The following is a 22,807-nucleotide window of genomic DNA, read 5'->3' as shown; positions in this document are numbered from 1 at the left end:
CAGGTTGTCCCCAGCGCTTCCCAGGTGGGTTGCAAAGCAGCGTGCAATGGTAGCAGCAAGCAGGCACACAGCGCTCAAGTAAGGTGCCCTGTTTGAGAGTTGCCAATTGAGTACATAGGAATTGGATCAGCTGATATGGACGGGGTTTGAATTTTTGCCTGAACTAATCCTCACTAAATTTTTCAACTAAACATAGAAATAAATCTAATTAATAAACTAAATTAACCATTTAAACTAAATGACTGATCTAATTATTGATCCAAAGTCCACACTGTCACTGTATGATAATTGAAATGAACTGATGACATCAGCGTTTTTTCCAGAATGGCTATACAGCTGAATAAAATTATGCTGCATTATTTTCCTGTTTAACACTGTAAAGCTGCTTTGAAACAATCTACATTGTTAAAAGCGCTATATAAATAAAGTTGACTTGACTTGACTTGACTAATGCAGAATGCTTGATTTGTCTCCTAAAAGAAAGAATTGATTCTGAACTGACGAAACGAGTCATCAGCAATTCAATATCACTTCCTGTTACATACATACAATGTACCAAATTTGCATTATACCAGCCTATGGTCTTCATCAGTGTTGGAAAAGTTACTTTTAAAAGGGTGATGAATTCAGAAATCAACTTTACTTTGAGCCTTTGGTATATAAAAGTTCATTGTGATATAAGAATATCCTGCAAGTTCCAGAGCAGAAAACGTCATTGTTAGTCAAAGAAAAGCTTTTATAAACACCAGGCCCAGAAAACGAGAGATCTCAAAACATGTCACTGACGTATAGGACAGAAGCACCGCCTCAACTCCGCCCACCGACTCGTGGAGCTAAACGGGATGCTACCGAGCAATAAACATGCCGGTTCCAGCTCACGTGCGTAAGACATTGCGCGTTTGTTCGCTTCATTTCACCACAGAATCGATTGTAAACAAGATAGAGGTTGAGACTGGATCTGCAGACATATTGAGATTAAATCACAATGCTGTGCCTTCTATATTGGATCCGACAGGAGCGGTGCAACACACTTATGTGAGTAAAACATGTTTTTATATGTGTTAGTATTGCATTGTTACAGATCGTTTGATATCTATTGATTATATACCTTAGCACGCGGTCCCAGGCTGGAGAAGGTGTTATTGGTTCATTCGTGATCAGACTCGGACTTGTAATGCCAGCTCGCAAAGCCTTTTGTTGCTCTCTATGGAAAGTAATGTGTTACATATTTTTGCATTACTTTTTTTGGGCTGGGCTTGCTGGTTTGCTTTATAATAACAAAAAAAAGTTAGATTTTTTTTGGCAAATGCAAAGGCCCTTTCACACCAAAAATGCCCGTGAACGTCGTTGCACGTCGACTTTGACCTGCCCTCAAATTATGTTTTATTAACAAGGTTAGGGAGAAGCACGCTCAGATAATTGACATAATTGATAAGTGGAGAGCACTCAGCTAATCAACAATAGAGGTATTAATACGCAGCAGTCCTACCTCCGTTTGTTGACAGTTATCAGCAACCCTCCACCACCCCTTCTCCACACTTTTAGTTCTAACCACTTACATACACGGGGGTACTCTTGGTCAGATTCCAAGCTCGAAGCCCTCCCCCGGACAGCACGCCAAATACTCATTTAAATTTACTCTATAAATTATATGTAAGTGTGAACTCGTGAAACACTGTAGTTGTAGCTGAGGCATGGAAGAGTTTGGTTCGTGTTGTCTACATGTTGAGAAGATGCTGTTTTCAGAGCTGCAAATCCACATTGCATGCACTCCCAAAGGATGAGGATACAGAAAAAAATGATGCCATCATTACGGTTCGTATCACTGTATACAAGTGCTGAGGATGATCCAGAGCTGGAATTCAGATATGGTAATAGGCGTTCATTTTCCGAAGACGCGCTGTAAGTGTTGGACCAATCACAACAGACTGGGCCATCTGACCAATCAGAGAAGAGTAGACTCACGGAAAGGAGGGGTGTAGAGAGACTGAATCTTGAAGCAACCATTTTCAGACTCTCTGAGAAATCGGGTGATGTGCTAGCTCAGATACTGATCTCATACTCAGATTGTGGTCAGGATATGAGACTGAAACTGCTTCCTTCGGCTTTGATTATGGGGGCGTGTTTCAACCGAAGCAGGAAAGAAAATGCCTCTGCACTCAATTATATAGACCTACAACCAATCAGAGCAACGGTGTAAGTGACATATGTTGAGCGACGCATAGTTGTCAACAGAACTCAACTGCACGCACGCTGGAAGAAGTAGAAGAAGAAGATGAGTGTAAACGATCTTTGCCGGTGTTGTAAAAAAGAATTTAGGAAACACTGAGTACTTACATAATTTTTGAGTACATAATTTTTTATAGAAATAGTAAAGGGGAATGCATATACGAACAAGTTCTCCGTTTAGGATTAGAACGAATTCAACCCAAGCGCTCTTTGGTGACGTGGATGATTGCGTTACCATTGATCATCTGTCCATCATCGTGTAAAGCCCGCCCTGACAATTTGATTGGTCCAAACAGCTCTGGTTCGAGCATAGTTGCTCCACAACGGATCAAGTCCAGACCAAGTGGCAACCTCCCGCAGTTTCTCTTGAAGCCAACACGGAAGTGCCTTAAACTGCAATTCTTCGACTGGCCGCTAGGGACAGGCTCCAGAAGGGAGCAGAATCTCATTGAGCCCCATATTAAAATGCCCAACTTCACAGCAGAATAAAACATGTTTACAGCCTGGTACAAATTGTGGTTTTGGTCTATACGGCTAATTTTGCCCTTCATGACAACTGTGAGGGGGGTGAATTTTTTTATAACTCATTCGTTTACATTATATAAAGCATTAAAGTTCTGCATAATTAAGGGCGTGGCCACTTCGAGTGACAGTCGGATAGCCATTCATCTGCTGTCTGTTAGTCATCGCGTCACTTAACCTCCGCCCACGTCCCGCCTTTTTGAGAAGGGTCTGGCTGCAGACATGCACTCTCAGACACGCATGCGCAGTCCGACACATGCACTCTCAGACACGCATGCGCAGTCCGACACATGCACTCTCAGACACGCATGCGCACTCAGATACATGCAGTCTCAGCCGCACTTGCGCAGTCCGACACATGTGTTTTCAATCACGCATGCGTACGCAGTTCTACAAACGTTCTCATCAGCTGCTCGTGGACACTCAGATACTTGCGCTATCGGACGCACCTACAGGCTACGTGTAAGTATATTATTTATGCAATTCGTACAAGATTAATTTAAATTAAAATAGTTGTTCATTATTTGGTAAATGTTATAGAAAAGTATCCTGATTATTATCTGGTATATCCCACATGCACAGGTGTGACGTTGTGCACGTGTTTAGAGGAGTCGACGAACATTAAATAATTGATGTAAGTATATTTACCTCATTCATAGACGATTAACTAGATGTAAAATAGTTGTTTAATCTATTAGATAATGTAAACGAAACTGTGCTTATATCTGTCTGATGGATCCTGCCGTGCTTATTGGGTACCAATTCTTCATCCAGTAAGTTGAAGATCTAAATTAATTTTGTTTAGGCATTGAACAAATGTACTGAATTTACTGTCTCTTGTTTGGGTCTGTTGTTTTGAAAAGTGATAGAAGTTTGCAGGTGACAGTGAGATGCTGTGTGTAAGTGTTGTTTAGACGAGGTGTTCCTTAAAATTATTTAAAATAAAGATTAAATAACAGGTTAATTTTGTTAAAAATGGTTATTCAAATCGTGAGATACTATAAAACAGATAACAAACATTCAAATAATATTATACACAAGACAATAATTATTTTCATTTCTGTCTCTTCAATTTATGCTTACAGATGCATCAATCAATAGTCATAGAAGGTGTAAATCAGCTGATACCAAAATGCACATCTTGTTGCAAATTGTAGCATTGCCCCCTGTGCCACTCATTGATGCCAATGACTGAAAAGAAAGTTCAGGCTCACTGGAAAGTCCATATAAAAAATGGAATCTTTTTCCAAGGTAAGATGAGTGTGATAAGTTTTTTTTTGTTGTTGTCTTTTTGAAGCACTTCAAAAAGGGTACTAATAAGCAAAAGAGAAGACCTATTTCAAACATATTCTTGTGCACACTATCAAACTCTCTCAAACGCCTCTCACTCTATCAAAGATTTTCATGGATGCTATCAAACTCTCTCATTCACTACTATACTATTTCTCACACACTAATCAAAGCTTTGATCCAAACTCATTCACAAACATGCTATCAACTCTCTCACAGACACTATCAAACTCATTGTCTGTGTATCATCCATTTAGTTTTTTTTATTTAACATTTAAGATGCTTAGTGTTTATCTTCTGAACAACCAAATAATAAGGTAGCGTGTATGAGTGCAATTTGAAAAAATGTCTTGAACAGCCATATTATGGGTATTTAGTCTTGGTCAAATATAACTTTTGTTTAAATGTTATTTTTTTCTCATTTGTATCCTGTTTATAATTTCTAGATTCTGAGCAGCTGGACATGGCAGAGCTGAGGAAATGGTGGTGCATCATGTTAATGGAGAACTTCGGACTGGATTGGTAAAGTTTGTTTTTTGGCCTCTGAATACTTAAAGCTTTCATGAATAAGGAACTATGCAATATTCAATCTTTAATCTCTATTTTCCAGACATGGAAAACTGTTTGCCCATTATGCAGAAGAGTGCAAAGCCTTCCTAAGAGGTGATCAGCAGCCTGTATTTAGGTTGCCAAAGAGGAAGTTTGATCAAATCTCTCAGGTAAAAACATATACTTGGAAATAATGAGGTTAAAAATGGCATGTTATCATATACTAGCTAAACTTGTGCTGTATTTTTTCCACTAACAGGAAAAGCCTTTCCATGTACAGGTAACTCTTACCTTTTACTTTGTTGCAGCTCCTCAGAAAAAGTATCAGTTACTTTTTAAAAAGGTTCAAATTCAATTTTCATGTTTTTTATGAAGATAAAACAAATGGTTTCACCCCTGAGTCTACATCGGAGAAGCAGGTGGCTCCATGAAATGTAGGTTTTATTAGAGGGGTTGCAGCCATTATTGTTCAGCATATTTTTAATTTTCCTCTTTTGAATAGTTTTTTTTCTTAGGCGCGTATCATGGTGAATCTTAAGATTGCCAGTCAGTGGTGCTTGGAGAACTCTGGCAATATTCTTGGCTCAGTTAAGCTTCCTCGTATACTGTGCATGGAGGATGAGGAAGCCATTGAGGCCTTGGAACAGTACTGCAGTGCAGAGTTTATAGAGGACGATCTTGTAGAGCCACTGATGTTTATCTTAACAGTTGTGCAGGACATGCATACATTTGTAGATAATATGGTGGACCACATGCACCTCGCACCAATCTTTTCTCGCATACAAAATTAAACAAACAAAACATTGTCCAGTTGTTTTTGTTTTTTTATGTAATGTTTTCTCTATATATATGTATAACTAAAATCATTTACAAAACTCAACCACGACCAACTGCTGTGTTTAAAAAAAAAAAAAATATGGTTTATTTGGAAGTATATTAACATTGAATGTGACCGTAGCAGTAGCAATGTGACTGGCTTGTTAAGCTATGATTTAATTCATTATAAAGTTAATTTGGACATCTTTAAAGGTGATTTTTCTCAATATTTTGAGATGTACATCTTAATAATCTTATGTACATACATATATACTGAACTTAAGCAGCTAAATATATAATATATATAATTTTATTTTATGTTTTAAAAGTTTATGGTCATGTATGCCATATTTATTTTAAAAAAAATACAGGAAAACTCTGAAATATTATAATTTAAAATATCAGTTTTCTATTTTATTAAAATACTGAAAAAAATATTTGTTTTCAGGATTTGTGTTCATTTGTTAAAATGTGTACGTTTTTTTAGACATTTAAGAATTTAATATTGAATAAATTCTGTTTGTTTTATTTTGTTTTATTTTTCACAGAATCTTTAGAATAAAATTATAACAGGCTGTAAAAATAAGTTGTTTCTAACATTGATGATTAATCAGTATTAGATTTCTGACTAATCATGTGACACTGAAAACTGGATTAATGGATGATGAAAGTTCAGCTTTGCATGACATACATTTTAAAAACGTATTACAATACAAAACTTATTTTGAATCGCAATATTTCACAATACTGTATTTTTTGCATCTGTACTTTTCATCAAATAAATTCAGCCTTGATAAGCAAAAACATTAAAAATCAAATAAATGAAAATCTTACTGATCAAACACTTTTGCGCGGTAGTGTAAAAAAAAAAAAATTTATTTATGCGCGGCATCAAGTGCATGTGTAATCTACGGTCTTAATACGAGTGAATCTCGTTTAGTGTGCATGCGCGGCTGAGAGTGCATCTCGTTTAGTGCGCATGCGCGGCTGAGAGTGCATCTCATTTAGTGCGCATGCGCGGCTGAGAGTGCATCTCGTTTAGTGCGCATGCGCGGCTGAGAGTGCATCTCGTTTAGTGTGCATGCGCGGCTGAGAGTGCATCTCGTTTAGTGTGCATGCGCGGCTGAGAGTGCATCTCGTTTAGTGCGCATGCGCGGCTGAGAGTGCATCTCGTTTAGTGCGCATGCGCGGCTGAGAGTGCATCTCGTTTAGTGCGCATGCGCGGCTGAGAGTGCATCTCGTCTTGTCTGCAGCCAGACACTATTGGCCTTTTTGCCCATTTTCTGTTATCTGGGAGTGACGCGCGATGACGTGTTGCTAAGATGGCAACAGCCATATCGTCCATACTTTGCGCTTCAGAACGGCTCATCAGAATCCTATGGGTGACCTCACGGACACTACGTCCATATTTTTTTACAGTCTATGGTCCAGACCGAACTTCCCGACCTCAAATGTTGTGGGAAGGGCTAAGTTCGGCTGGCATCCAGGCTAGTGATGTGCAGTGTATTTTATGAGAATATATATTTTTTTTAATGTAATAATTTTTTGATTTTGGATGCATGAAAACCTGTTGTAGGAGACCTCCAAAACAAAACTAGGAACCTTTAAAATTGCATAATAGGGGCGATTTTAAATTCAGAATTCATTATTTTGCATTTTTTGGTTCCTTTTTAGTATAAGAGAAAATAAAACTAAACATTGGCAGTTTGACCAAATAGTTAAGAAATCATGTTCAATATTTCTTCCTGCTGATCTGGCACACTATAAATGAAAGGTCAAGCTAAGTGCACTGCATAGTGGGATACACTCTGCGTGCCATGTGCTCTGGTTGTATACGGCACATTTTGGCAAACGTAGTAATAGGACCTCTGGGTATTCCATATATACAGAAAATGTGTGTAGTACACAAAACCCAAACTGAAAATATTGCATGAGAAGTATGGTAATACGCCATTCTAAACACAAACAATGTCTGTCTCTGGTACAGTATGGTCAGGAGAACAGATGGAGGATTACAGTGGGTGACCAAAGAGCATAAGGACACCAGATGGAAACGTTACACTACAGCTGATGCTGGATTTGTTCTGGATTCAAAACTCACATAAACCTGCATTTCAGTGGCAAATTAATTCTGAAGAGTTTTGTATTGTTGGGGAAAAATTTAATCACAGAAGATTTAATCTTCCAGACCTGTTTTCTCTATTGTGTTTTAAATGAGTCAGATCAAAGAGGCCTCACCTGTGGAAGCCATACATTGTCCCTTTTATCTTTTATTGCTCTTGGAATCTGAGTTCCTGGCTAACATGCTTTGTTAGATGAAGATGAAGGACCATTGTGTTTCTTGCTTTTAATTCAAATGAGATCCAAGACAGGAGGGGGACCATTTGTGTATTGTCTCACCTCTTGCTCAAGGCGAAACCTTCAGTGGGTTTCGCCAGATGTATGGAAAATTACTGAGGGGGTTGTTGAGGGTATAAAAGTTTGTGCTTTCTTTTGTTTTAGCAGTTCACACTCAAGGTAGCCTCGAGCGGCTGCGTTTGACCGTGGCTCTTCCTTGCAAGGAAAATAAATCTTTATAAAGACAATTGGATCTTGGTTTGTCTCTTATTAGTGATGTCGATGAATTAATTTTTGCCATTACAGTTGGTGTCAGAAGTTTGGGATTCCTTGGATGTGCCTTCTGGACCCCGAGAGCAGACAGTGACCTGATCATCCTGGACTTAGAGTCACAGCCTTACCCCGAAGAATTGAGGGAGAAGGGCTGACTGCTCTGGGGGTGTCCGGAGGGTCCAGACACTGGAATCAGAGAAAACGAATCCGATGGCAACGGGGCGCTTCTGGTAAGAGACAAACTTTTTAAATTCAGGGGGAAATGTTTTATTTTTTATTTTATAGAATTTGGTTAAATTGAAAATTGAATTGATAGGGATAAACCATTAGGCGAGTCTGACTCTGTGGCAAATGCAGCGTGAATTGATGTTTTTTACGAGGTAGAAAAAAGAACTGAAATCACGTGGGCGATTAAATACCTAGATTGGTATAAATAAGACCTAGATTGGTCTGAGAATAAATAAGACCTAGATTGGTCTGGGAACCATATTACCTAGATTGGGTTGGTTCCGCCCGCGGTCAGGTAACCAGGGCACAAAATCGGGCACTATTGCGAGTGTCCGCCCGGCTGGTCTTGGGTGAAGAGATCAGATCTGTCCGGAGACGTCCAACAGATTAATAGCGCGAGCGCGAAAAGCCACAGAATCAGACTGCCAATATGGGGAAATCCAAAGCAAGCTAGCTGAATATGAGACACCGGTATTTTATCAAATGAGAAAATTATATGGCCAGAAATGCATGCAACGTATACGAAGTTCATTAAATGTCATGATTTGAGTGTCACCGCTGAGTGACCGGACTGGGGCTGTGAAAGAGTCAGTTGAAGGAAAAGGATAAATCGATGGGCTGTTGTGAGAACGCGTGTGAGAACTGTGAGCAGACACTGAAATGCTGGGTGTGAGAGGCATTGACTGTGGAGAAATGAAACGGAGAAATTAAAATGCCACAGCTGTTTAAAGATCGCTGGTGAGTATGAACTTTGACTAAATTTTAGCTAACAATTTGAGTGATATGATCAGTAATTTGATTAGTCGGTATAAAGATTGTAAGATGAACAAGAGCAAATGCTGTAAGCAGCTCCGCTCTGAAACCCTGACTTCAAAGACATTTGCTGGACTGATGAAGATAATGGGCAGAAATGTTTTTATTGTAATTGGAAGTTAACTAGCTACAAACAAAGAGAGAACAAGAGAATTCAAATTTGTAGATGTTTGTGCGTATTCATTAATTTATAAAATGGGGGAGGTGCCATACCCGAAGGGAGATATATAATTTGAGTAACTAAAAATAATGTTGGTGAAAAAAAAAGCAGATAAACTTTGATAAAGCACCATAAATTGCAAGCCATTGTCTGTTTTATTGGACCTCGAGCGAGCTCTGTTCTCAGACAGACTGCCACTTTTGGAGCACACAGGTTGCTGAACGTTGCTCCATAAGCTAAAGATGAGAGCGTTTTAATTGTGCTCAGCTGGGCCATTGATTTTGCGCGTAACTGTGTCTGAACACCCATAAGGTGTAAAAAAGTGTGGCAAATCAGGCCACCAGACTAAATTCTGTAAATGAAATCAGTAAAAAAAAAAAAAAAAAAAAAAAAAAAAAAAGAATAAAATAGATTTACACTAAGAAAATGAGAAAATAATAAGCTTGATAAATTCTTTAGTGATTATTTTTGAAGGAAGGATTTGAGATAATTTTAATATGAGGTTAAAATTAAAGTTAAAGATGATAAAACATGTTGTAAAAGATATATAAAATATATAAATCCTGATTAACCGAGTTAAATGAAAAAGATATAATAAATATGTTCTTGCTCTTCTCACCTTTGCAAAACTCTGATAATGATGATTTGACTGAATATTGGGTTGTTGAAATAACTATAGGTGTTAAAATGTTGAAAACCCTAGAAATTGATGTTTTGGTTTCAAAAGATAAGATTGTGCTGATCTGAAATAAACCATTTGTAATCTCAATCCGGCCACCACGTGGCCTAATTTGAGTAACAGAGACTCAATCTGAGTGAAAATTATAGCTTCTGAATTTATTTTGGGGGCAAAAGACAAATATAAAGTTATGATCATTTGAAAATGTGATTTCTGTCTAAGGATAGAGTTAAAAGGAAAATGTCTCATTTATTTGAAAACAAAGCCAGATCTTAGGCTGAGCTAGTGTGAAGAGTGAGAAGTTTATGAAAATGCAGTGTACCAGCCCTGAAGGCCTCAAAGTCTCTCTCTGATCCCAGACCAGCTCAAAGCTGATATATGAGCCTGTGCCACAGATGATAGAAGATATTGATGAGTAAAGGCACAGGGTATCATGTGAACATAATAGACAGTTATTTGTTAAGATAGAAAAAGGTGCCATCAAGAGGGCAATAAGACATGTTTTAAAAATACAGACTTTTAATGAACTGAAATGTTTGACTAATGTATGATATGACCAGTAACTTCTGTCTACTCTTAGCCTTCACCATGTACAGAACTGATGGCCTTAGTCACAGATGTAGCAGAACATTAAATGGAATGGAGAGTTGTTTTGGCTAAATTCACTGAGTGTAATCCACGCACTGTTAGGTTGCGTCTTTGAAGAAGTATGATGGATTTTAGTGATTAAGTTGTGTTATAATTAACCTGTCTCCATGTTTTTGCTAATTTGAAAGCAGACCAGATGGCTCTGATGACTCTTGAATGCACTTTCCGAAAGGCTCTAGAAAATATCGGATCCTGTTTAGGGTCAAAGATCTCAAAGCGATGACGAGGTTGAGCACGATGTGGTTGTTCCCGATGACGGGTAAGACTTCCTACGGCCTGACGGGGGGCAACCCAAGCCAGGGGAATCACGATAAGTCGCCTTGGACCCCCTACCAAAAAAAAAAAAAAAAAAAAAAAAAGGAGGAGGGGGTTTTATGTGAGGTGTGTATGAGAGGTGAGGCAGATGTCTGTGAGGCCAGCAGCATCTCTGTTGGGGGGGGAGCTGTGTTTCGTAAGGGCCGAGGTCAAGACTGGACACAGCAGCCCCTGCCCTAATATTGGCCCCTCTATACCGCTCACCAAATACCGCATAAATTGAGAGCCAGGAAACACCCTGAAGGAAAAGAGCTATGAATGAGATCGGCATTCAAGAGCCAGCTGAGACCATGCTGTGATTGTGATTGATAACTTTGTGGAGCAGAACAAAATTTATTTGGATTAGTAAAACTGTATGATATTGAACTAATATGTCTCTATCATAGTCTTAATCCTGCAGGTCATTAGGATGGCAGAGGATAATTTGGAGACATGGTGATGGCTTTAAGATGAGGACGGCTTTTGAAGTTTAAAGAGAAGGTCTGAATAACAAAGAAATCTAAACTAAAGATAACTTGAAACAATAAGTTACACTATGAAATTTCTAAAACTTTGTGAAGGATTAATGATTTAAGGGTTAATGAATTTAACATTATAGTTAAAGTCTTAGAAGACTGTTGAAAAGATTATCTGGGTGAGAGAGAGAGAGAGAGAGAGGCTGGAAACAGGGATTGTACTATATCTGTTATTGCTCAGTTAAAGCTGAGACTACACAAAAACAATGATATCAGAACAAAACAACCCAGCTGACTTTTCTAAAAATAAACAACTAATGAACGAACATATTTGAAACTGGTTAAGAGACCATGTAAAAGCACATCTTGAGAATGAGCAGTTCATATTTATGTGTCATGATTGAGTGTAGTGTGTCAGTAACCTCTGGAATTAGTGTCTTTATCATTACAGATGAGTTAAGTTAAACAAAACAAAAAAACTTTAGAGGAAGTTGATTATTCTGAGTGAATCTGATGAAAAGATGATCAGAACATGGGACGAGCTTTAAGTGGATTGGACATCCAGCTCTGTCTGTCACTAGTAATTATGACCAAATTTGTCATGGATGAAGACTATTTTAATTTATCTTTGGATTAATTAAGAGACAAAGTGACAATTTAACCGAAGTCACTATCCAAATGATCTAGAGACTCCCTCATATTTATGAAAGGCCGGAGGGCGAACCAAAAAGATAACTTCTAAAAGAATATCTAGATAACTTCTAGACATATTTTGATTCATACAGGAAACAAAAAAATAAATAGAAAATAAAAATAAAAATTAGGATTTCTGACAGGGATTGTGAACAATCAAAGTCAAATTAGGCTAAAATGGATATTGAAATATGAATGCTTTTTAAAATACAGATTGGTTTTAACCAGCGTTAAAGAAATTGATGTGGCAAGTTTGATGATAAGAATCACTGCCAAATGACATGATGTAAGAGGAGTTTTAATGGACAGGGCATGGAGAAAATGGTACTTTAAAAGAAATCCTAATTGATTAATTAATTAATTTTGTTTATTGATAACAGGAGCTGAAAAGATTTTGATAAAGAATTGGGTATTGAGTATGATTAAGTATGATGTCACGAGATAAAGATGAGTGAACGAGCTGATTGAACGTAATACAAATTGATAATTTTGTCATTTTGATGAAGTATATTTAACATTAACAAATTTAGATTTATATTTGTTAATGGTTAAATATGAGGTGGGCTATGATGAGTGAAAATGGTTCTGTTGGAAATAGTAAGTAGGGAAGTTTGTGAAGAATTGTGTTGAAATGACTGACTGAAGGAAGGTTGATAAGAATGTGATGCACAGTGAGAAACTGTGGGCAAAGCACAAAATGTAAACTGAAGGATGTTTTATGTAGAGATTTAAGGCGCTAAGATGGATTATTATCTATCTTACTTATTTGTATTGTTTAGTTTGAGTTTGAGTGAATGCCAAAAAGGTCTGTTATGATTTTGATTAATCAAAAGAACCACTGATTGTTTGTTTTCATATATGTTTTCTAAAGTGTTTAGTCTCTGAGGAGTGACTGTGGGTCTGGCCTAGGGATGTGTGTGTCGTCAAACGGTTGATAGCAGAAAGTTGGCATGTTTGAATTTTGTAGGTATCACACACCCCTAACATGATGGGAGAGCAGTGACAGTGATTACTGACTTAGCCCGGCTTACAGAGATGAAATACGGATTTGTCTTTCATTTTATTGGATATTTTCAGTATGTTTATGGGAAACTTTCAAGTTAAGACTTAAATGCGCAGCGTAACTAACAACAAAGAGTTTATTTCAACAGGAAACCGTGAGAGCAGATGCGGCTGCGAAGGCCGCGGCAGCACAGCAGTCAAAGGAACCAGAATGCATTTTATTATCTGAAACTAACACAAATGCTTTGATTTCCTTACAGAGTATGCAGGCATTTGCCACAGCAGCGGAGAAGCACCTGTGGAGACGTGGCTGGAAACTTATGAATGATGTGTGAATGTGCAAAATGGCGTCTAGACAAGAAGTGATGGCAAGCCTTGTTTACCTCAACAATATTTTCAATGATTATGATAAATGGCTGCATGGGCGAGCCTGCAGCCAAAGGGGGAATGGTAATGGTAATGGTACTCAAATGAATGAAGTTTATAAGGGGGTTACAATATTTGCTGAAAATTTCGCATTTTGATGCATATTGAAATACATGAAAACGAGAAAAGGCCTTTAGTAAATCTGAGCCCGTTTGAGACATTTTTTGGAAGACCACCATTCATGGGAATGGAAGGGGGTAAACAATAGCTTGCATCAATAGAATTGTGAATTATTGCAAAGAAATGTCTTCTCTGTTGTCTGGTGTATGTGTGCAGGCGAAAACTGCTCAGGGGAAACCGGCTGAGACTCCCTTGCACAACATCAAGCCAGGAGATCACGTGGTAAAACAGGACCTGAGTACGAAAAGCTGGAAGGCGGAAAGGCGGCTAGGGCCTTTTGTCAGGCTTCTGACGACACTGCCGTCAAAGTAGCGGAGAGAGCGACGTGGGTGCATGCGAGCCATTGCAGAAAGGTCCCAACAGTGATCGGGGAGGAGGAGCCAAGAGGAGAGAGAAGCAGGAGGAAAACGTCTGTGCGGGCAGATATATAAACATCATTTGCCGTTATCATCTCAGGAGCAGAGACACTGGCACAACGTGGTGCTGAGCCAACCAGTTTTCAAGTTAAACCCTATTTCAAGCCTACAGAATCCAGTAGGTGGTGCTTAGAGCTGCAGCGGACATCGAGCAAGGGAAGATTCCAACAAAACATCCAACGTCTGCTCGAAAGAGAACGCAGCGGTACAACCACACAGACATGTTGATTACAAAATTGAGAGTGATGCATGTTCAAGGAGATGTGTTCGTGTGCTCACGAGACTGAAGCTGAACGTGAAAGCAGGGTGTTCTGACTGCAGAGTCAGAATTGACATCAAGAATTCGACCACAGGGAACTGCACAGCGGTGATAGGCAGTATCACAACAGGTTTTACCTGTACGTTTAGCAAACCAAGTGACACTTCGCATGCTGTAATTTGGGTTTGTGGTGACAGAAACCATTTCATGCCACAGAAAGACTCGACAGGTTGCTGTTACCCAGCTTTAATGAATGTGATGAGTGACTATTATTACTACTTCTATTTTTATTATATACACATTTAAAATTTTTCTTTTTTGAAAGTTATCAAAGAATGATAAAAGGGGGAAATTGTTGGGGAAAAATTTAATCACAGAAGATTTAATCTTCCAGACCTGTTTTCTCTATTGTGTTTTAAATGAGTCAGATCAAAGAGGCCTCACCTGTGGAAGCCATACATTGTCCCTTTTATCTTTTATTGCTCTTGGAATCTGAGTTCCTAACATGCTAACATGCTTTGTTAGATGAAGATGAAGGACCATTGTGTTTCTTGCTTTTAATTCAAATGAGATCCAAGACAGGAGGGGGACCATTTGTGTATTGTCTCACCTCTTGCTCAAGGCGAAACCTTCAGTGGGTTTCGCCAGATGTATGGAAAATTACTGAGGGGGTTGTTGAGGGTATAAAAGTTTGTGCTTTCTTTTGTTTTAGCAGTTCACACTCAAGGTAGCCTCGAGCGGCTGCGTTTGACCGTGGCTCTTCCTTGCAAGGAAAATAAATCTTTATAAAGACAATTGGATCTTGGTTTGTCTCTTATTAGTGATGTCGATGAATTAATTTTTGCCATTACAGTATGTATTAGTGAAAGTTGTTCTTCGAAAGGAGAAAAAAGGGAAAATGTCCTAATAATTGATTACATTTTTATCTGCGAGTAAAACAGGTTAGTGTCTTAAACTGTTTATGGTGGGAACACTACACAAAAAGAAAGATAACATCTCACAAAAAAAAATGGTGCAGTGTGAGAATACAATGCATATACAAGTTTCAGTGTATATTGTGGGTGATAGCTAGGATGTTGTTAGGTGGTTTCTAGAGTGTTCTAGTGGTTGCATACCGGCTAAGTGCAAGGGTTATTGCTGCTTAGAGCCAAAATTGGTCCAACGGTAATAATATTCTGTTTCCAAGATAAGGCTACGGTCCCTCCCTCAATGTAAGTCCATGATTTTTCCACCCATTGTTGCCCAACCGGCTGATAAATTAAGTCTGATCCCATAAAAATGTATCCCATAATCAATCAGTTTGGTTACCCATGTTCTTCAAAATATCTTCTTTTGTGTTCAGCAGAAGCTCATACATGTTTGGAACAACTTGAAGGGTGAGAAAATTATGACAGAACTTTCCTTTTTGGGTGAACTATCACTTTAAGGAATGAGTTGATGAGTTGTGTGCCAAAATGTAATACTTAAGCTTAGTGGTTTCTTTCTAACCCAAAATATGAGTAATAGTAATAGTTGTGCATACCTTAGCAAACAGCACTTAAATCACCTGCCTATGTGTATAATGTACAATTCTTTGGTCTACAGGAAAAATAATATTTGCGAGAGCCTCTACTGCTAGTCGAACACCTACAACACATGACCAACCTGAGGCTGAGCGTCACTGCATCCTTCTTGAAACCCTCCGGAGAGGTGGTGATAAAAAAAGACGTATATAAAATGTCAGAAAAACAGTGACATGAAACTGTGAAAGAGAAATGAGAAGGCATGCTCGAGCCAAACACGCACTGGCTGAAGAGATGTGTTTTTCTGCAGAGGTTTGTGGATTACCTCAGGGATTGATTTGACAAAGCGAATGCCGTCATTAGCTCCTTTAATCTTGGCCAAGCAGTCACAGAAATAGTCCCAGTAGTCTTTCCTGCTGCCCAAAAATGTGGTCCTCTCTTTCTGATCAAACTGGACACAACAGTCAACAGGTTAATCTCAAAGCAATCACTTTTGGTTGAATATGACTGCAGAGATCACCAATCTTCCAGGTCACCATAGAATGTCATGTTAAGATCTACAAGAATCTAGCTCAGGTGTCAACAACTGAATTCCACATGACATTCCACTTTTGCTCAAGTTAAAACTAGTTCCACCAGAATCTGCAAACTTGTTCCACATTTCCTGCACTGACTGTGGGTAAAAATCTGTGGACATTATATAAATTATTGTTTAAAATTATGATTACAAATTACAGTTGTCGAATCAATAAATAAAGTAACTGAAATCAAATTGAAATAAAATAAAATATAAAATAAAACATAATCAAAAAGGAGAAATCCTGCCTTGGCAAATAACTGAAATAAAACAAAGTTGAAGTTGAAGTACTAAAATTACAAAAAAACTAAAACTGGAATAAAAATGAATTAAAGCAATCCAAAAAAAAAAAAAAATTGTAAAAAAAAAATTGCTGCCATACATGTTTAATACAATCAACTTGGATGTTGAAGTCCTTTAAACTTAAATTAAGTTAAAGCAAAGTTTTTACTATTTGTTTACGGTGTAAAAATTACAAAAGCACATAAGACAATTACTAAAACAAACTAAAATTAAAATAAAAACTGAATAAATAAAAGTAAGAGTTCAAAACATTAAATAATATTATATATATATATAATACTGTATATAAACAATACTAAAATAAAACTGTCAAATTAAGAACATAAAATATTTTTTTATTAATTTAACTAATTATTTTTTTAAAAAGAATGCTATAAAAGTAATGAATTTAATGATGTCCTCTGTAATTTTCTGTATTATTATCAGACCCTTATTTAAATATGGTAAAGATTTGTTTAAATCTTGCTGAAGGTACTCCACTATTATTGATAGATGATATTTTAATCCAATCATTGAACACAGAAGGGGCAGAGATGTGAATTACAACCTTTTGAATTCTGTGTAAATTTCAGCTGAATTTTGTAGGTGCAGATTCCATATGGCCCGAATTTTAACTTCAACTTGAACATCAACTTCTAGAATTCATGATGAACAAAGAAATCTTAAAGGGTTAGTTCACCCAAAAATGAAAAATCTGTCATTAATTACTTACCCTCACGTCGTTCGACACCCGTAAGACCTTTGTTCATCTTTAGAACACAAATGAAGATATTTTTGTTGAAATCCGACAAAAATTTGCTCTGAAAGGCCTCCATTTGCACAATGCACTTTACACTCTCAAGACCCATAAAAGGTACTAAAGACGTCATTACAAAGTCCATCTCACTACAGTGGTTCTACAATAATTTTATGAAGCGACAATAATAGTTTTTGTGTGCAAAAAACAAAACAAAATAACGACTTTATTCAACAAGTTCTTGTCTTCCGTCTAGGCCTCAGACGTGAACTCACGAAGCACCACGACGCATGCGCGAGAATATGAATTAGTGCTGGCGTTCAGGGATCCAGGAAATGCACACTTTAGCCCCATTTTGAGCACTATGGCAAGACCTAAAGCACGATCAATTTAGAATTCAACAGCTTAGATACGGCGCGTCTTCCTCTGCTTGTAAACAAAGTTTACGTGTCAGAACGCCGGCTCTACGTCATATTCTCGCGCATGCGTCGTGGTGCTTCGTGAGTTCACGTCAAAGGCGCAGGCAGGAGACAAGAACTTGTTGAATAAAGTCGTTATTTTGTTTTAGTTTTTGCACACAAAATTTTTTCTCGTTGCTTCATAAAATTATTGTAGAACCACTGTAGTGAGATGGACTTTGTAACAACGTCTTTAGTACCTTTTATGGGTCTTGAGAGTGTAAATTTCGTTGCTGCCAATGGAGGCCTTTCTGAGCCATTGGATTTCAACAAAAATATCTTCATTTGTGTTCCAAAGATGAACAAAGGTCTTACGGGTGTCGAACGTCATGAGGGTAAGTAATTAATGACAGAATTTTCATTTTTTGGGTGAACTAACCCTTTAAGTATTCAAATGTAAACAACCTTAAAAACTGTGCCATACTTGCAGTAGGTACTCCAGTTTATAGCAGAACTTGTGAAGGCTGGGACTGTCATCGCTGATGGGCTCTCCAGTATCACAGTGTTCTTTGCTCAACTCAGAAACTGCATCTGCAGGTGTAGTGCAATATACATTCAAACATATGAAGTTACAAAGGAGTTATGTATACATTGTTATCAAGGCTTGACATTAACACCAGCCAAATGCAGGTGGATTTCAGCTGTGCGTGTATTGCAGTCACTCCTACTAGCCACCTTGGCGGGTTGAAAATTATATATAATAGCAATTAAATATCAAAAGTGTTGTCAAAAATATCGATTTTACAATCAAATCGATACTGAAATATCAAATGCTTCCAATACTAATTTTTCGGTGAATAGATCCACTATACCGATAAATCGGTTGGGTCTAGTCTAGTGACAACAGCCTAATATAGCTGCTGCCAAATTATGAGATAATATAATAAATATCTATATCACACTTTTTCCCCCTATGGTATAGATGTCAAAATTGTGGCCAGTGAAAATGCTGAGTGGCTAGTAACTGGAACACAGTGGCTGGTGAGCAAAAAAGTTCATGTCAAGCTCTGATTGTTATACAGTATATTGTTCCATTTTATAAGAGACTGTATGATGTTTGAGTTAACTAGTATCCAAATTTCAGTAACATATTAAGATTTCCTTGACTTATCACTTATTTAGGCTTTCCATTATTAATCAATTAATTGCAATGAATCAATTAATTGCGCCAAAAATTAATATTAATAAATAAACACCAATAAGTCAAATTTCACAGATCATGATTTCAACACTGCACATGCAGATAACATGCTTGCTGAATACCTACGAGAATACAGAGTATGTAGGGAAATAATGTTGGCTGCATCCATACTATATAGTACCCGAAAAACAGTATGTGACAAAAGTAGTATGTCTGAATTCACAGTACTCATAAAAGAGTAGATAAAACGTCCAAGGAGGACCTACTTCTTCCGGCGAGATTCTGAAGTGTTTATATGATGGACACTTCACTATCCCATGAGGCCACGGGAGAGGATTTATGAATGGCTGTGAAGCGACACAACTGATAGGTAGGTCACATGATAATGACAACATGGTGAATGTAGTATGTCCAGTATGTGTAGAGTTGTGTAGTATGTACATTCATACTACGCATACTAGGGCTGTGCAAATGTACATATCGCGATATCCATATCGCAACGGCATGCAATATCTGAATGATTTTAATAGGCTACTTCAACATTGTGAAAAGTGTACGTTTTAGGTTGACGCATATAGCAGAGAATAGACTGGGCACACGACTGTTACTTATGTGACTTTTGACGTTAAAAAGAGTTATTAAACGCAAAAAAATTGCGGAAAAACAACTCCTTGCAATCTTGCGCTGTCTGACACACACGCCGAAACGTGCGCACAAGCCGCCTCTCTGAAAGCGTGTGATCCCTTCAGTTCTGTTTCATGCCTTATTACTAGGGTTGGGTATCGTTTGGGTTTTTTCCGATACCGGTGCCAAACCGATACTTTTAAAATGGTACCGGTGCCTAAACGGTGCCTGAACCGATACTTAAAAAAAAAAAAAGAGCCACAAAACGAGGTGGATGAGATTAAATAATGGCTTTTTATTGATTTTTTTTTTATTATTATTTAAATTTAAAACTTTATTACAAGTTTAAAGTATACTTAAATATATTAATATAAATAAATACAAAACACAATTTACTTAACAAATTCACAGTGAAACTAACCCAACTACAACTAATTTAACACTAAATAACAGTTACAGTAATAACAGAAGTAGTCTGTTTTCTTGGTATGCTACAACCCAGCTTCAAGCTTCAGCTTTATTTTGCAGAAATATGACCATATTCTCTGGCTAAATATTTTAGAACGCATCACTTTATTGTTTCCATGGCGACGCTTCGTGCTTCTCACATGACACACAGCTGCCACAATAGTGCTATGACAGCTGTATCGGGTTTATTTCGCTTTTTCTTTTTTATTCAAAATATTCACAAACTTGCTAACTATGTCAAAAACTATCTGATATTCTGATTTTCAAATATGTGAATGTGTGTTAGTTGATCTATACTGCGCGATGGGCGGCGCCATGTTAGTTTGCGCCTCAGAGAATCGGATCTGTCATATTTACATCACATAAATTCATTCACATCTCACAAAATACATGAAAGTAAGTGACCGCTGAACTGGGAGAAGAATAGAGTAAACTATATAGTCACTATATAATGTGTATCTGATATGAATAAAACACGTAGTCAAGTTATAACTGTCTAAAAGGATTGTTTTTGCCGCTTCCATAGACAATGAGCATTTAAATGTCTGAAACCTAAAATAAACATGATGTGGTTGAAAACACTGAATAGTTGTGATATGTGACGAGCGCTGAGCGTGTCTGTCTCTGGCTCGGCGCCAGCCAAAGCGCAAAAGCACGTTTGAATTTAAGTGCCACCGAAATGAGGCACCGAAATCTTCGTTCCGATTCGGTCTGGTTCATACCGGCATAATTGGCACCGGGTTTCGGTACCCAACCCTACTTGTTACACACTCGAACTGTCAAATACACACACAGTTATGTCAAAATGGCTGTCTTGACAAGTATTCATGTAAACACAGTCGGTTATGCTTTAAGTGAATGATATCAGTTGGGGAAAGAAACCGAATGCGTGTCAATAGGATCCGTGCATTAGGTCTTAAAGTGACAGCCTGCTAATACAGTAAACCTGCTGCTGTCTGTCAAACAACAAAAGAACAAGAGAAAATCACTCAGTGCTCTTGGCTGAATAACCTTTGTAGCTGTATTATGTATCAGAGTATATTTAATTCATGTGAAGAATACTGTTTTTAGTTCTTATTTTTAATAACAAGGATAAATAAAAATAATAAAAATAATCGTTCACCCCTAGTTCAGGTGTGTTTGTTTACCTGGATGTTCTTGATGTTAAGTTTTAGGTTGATATAACTATATATTACCAAGTCAAAGAGTTTTTGGTATTTAAATATTGGCATAACATTTTTTGTTTGTTTACATTGATGTTAAAATTATATTGTCAGATTTGTGACATTCATTTTTGCTAAAACACTGCTGGTCACTTTCAGAAGTTGTAGCAATGCTTTCGTTTCCCAGAAAGAATGTGAAACACATAATGGTATCATTCTCTGTTTTTAAATATTTTGTTTTAATATAATTTAAACAGATTTTACACACTTAATGTATTTCATATCGCATTATTTAACAAGGTATTGCATATCGCATTTTTCTTCAATATCGCACAGCCCTAAGGCATAATCATACTATATAGATGATATTTTTTTAAATACCTACTCAAGAGAGTATGCCATTTTGGTCGCAGCCGTAGTGTCTCTAGAATAAGCTTTTACATTTCTTGGCCAACCACAAATTTCAAGAGACTCAGTTCACGTGACTGTGCCCACATGCAATAAATCACACAGTGTGTGTGTGTGTGTGTGTGTGTGTGTGTGTGTGTGTGTGTGTGTGTGTGTGTGTGTGTGTGTGTGTGTGTGTGTGTGTGTGTGTGTGTGTGTGTGTGTGTGTGTGTGTGTGTGTGAGGGAGAGACAGAGTCAGATTTTACCATGCAGATCTCTGATTATTCTCTGCAGCTGGTTTTCTCCGACTGTACTCATGGTGGACTGAATATGTTAGTGTGGCTGGTTCATAAAGTAAACATTATGCCTGTAAAAGCAAATAAAAAACAGGGTTGTACTAAAAGAATAAAGACAACAATAAAACAGTAAATCTCAAACTGTTTATGATGGTATACGACGTAATAAAAAAACATAATATGTTATGAATGCTTTGTATCATAACATCAGGCTAAAAGAGGAGCAATAATTTAATATAGAATAATTAAAGTATTCGTGTGTTGTGGAGTTTTACTTTTGTTTTTAAACGTGGAGAACCTCACAGCCATAAATTCACAAACCCTTAAATAGTATATAATGGTTACCATGATTAAACTATAAATACTACTTATTCATATTTAAATGAGACTGAAGAGACAACGCACCTGCTGAACTTTACAACTTCTAAACAGCGTTTTATCGTTTGAGTCATTTTCTAACAGAACAGTTTATCGTCAAGATAAGTACATGCATATAAGATAACCCGATGTAAATAACGATAAATAGATGTAAATAAAGACATACTTCATATAGAAAGATGATCTTCCTCATCGAGTATTTACAGTAGATACAACCCTGCTGCCATCACAGGAGGCGGTTACTAAGATTGACTGACAGCTCCCTGATCCAATCAGAGGTGAAAGCGCGATAGCGGATTGGTCCGGAGCGCAGCAAGTTTGGTTGCGCGATAGAAACGCAAGTGGTGTCATGTGATGATGTTCAGTAATGAGCGCATCATCACTAAAACAAACAAACTCAGGTGTTAACAAATATCTGTTATGATATAAGTGTTACTGTATAACATTTAACACGTTGTGAAAGATCAATTACTGTATAACATTTGACACGTTGTGAAAGATCAAAACCAACAAAATACTGTTTTATCAATTGCATCTTTAGAG

General features: G+C 37.5%; 1 protein-coding gene across 3 annotated transcripts in view; it reads right to left on the bottom strand.

Annotated features, from left to right (window-relative positions):
• The window catches only part of fyco1b (FYVE and coiled-coil domain autophagy adaptor 1b), a 50,534-nt gene extending 28,026 nt beyond the window's left edge, over positions 1-22,508 (bottom strand). Inside the window, exons 1-4 of one of the 3 annotated variants that reach the window (XM_079820603.1) lie at positions 22,431-22,508; positions 21,857-21,957; positions 18,231-18,337; positions 16,058-16,183 (exon numbers count right to left, since the gene is read on the bottom strand). In XM_079820603.1, the coding sequence (XP_079676729.1) occupies positions 16,058-16,183; positions 18,231-18,337; positions 21,857-21,908 (285 nt within the window). In that variant the 5' untranslated portion in view covers positions 21,909-21,957; positions 22,431-22,508. The other 2 variants (XM_079820605.1, XM_079820604.1) reach the window with 2 other exon arrangements.
• Positions 22,509-22,807: the final 299 nt, after the last annotated feature.

Source organism: Gobio gobio (genome assembly GCF_949357685.1).
Source record: "Gobio gobio genome assembly, chromosome: 6".
NCBI lineage: Eukaryota > Metazoa > Chordata > Actinopteri > Cypriniformes > Gobionidae > Gobio > Gobio gobio.
Note: the sequence above shows the minus strand (reverse complement) of the source record. Positions and strands in the feature narration are given on the sequence as shown.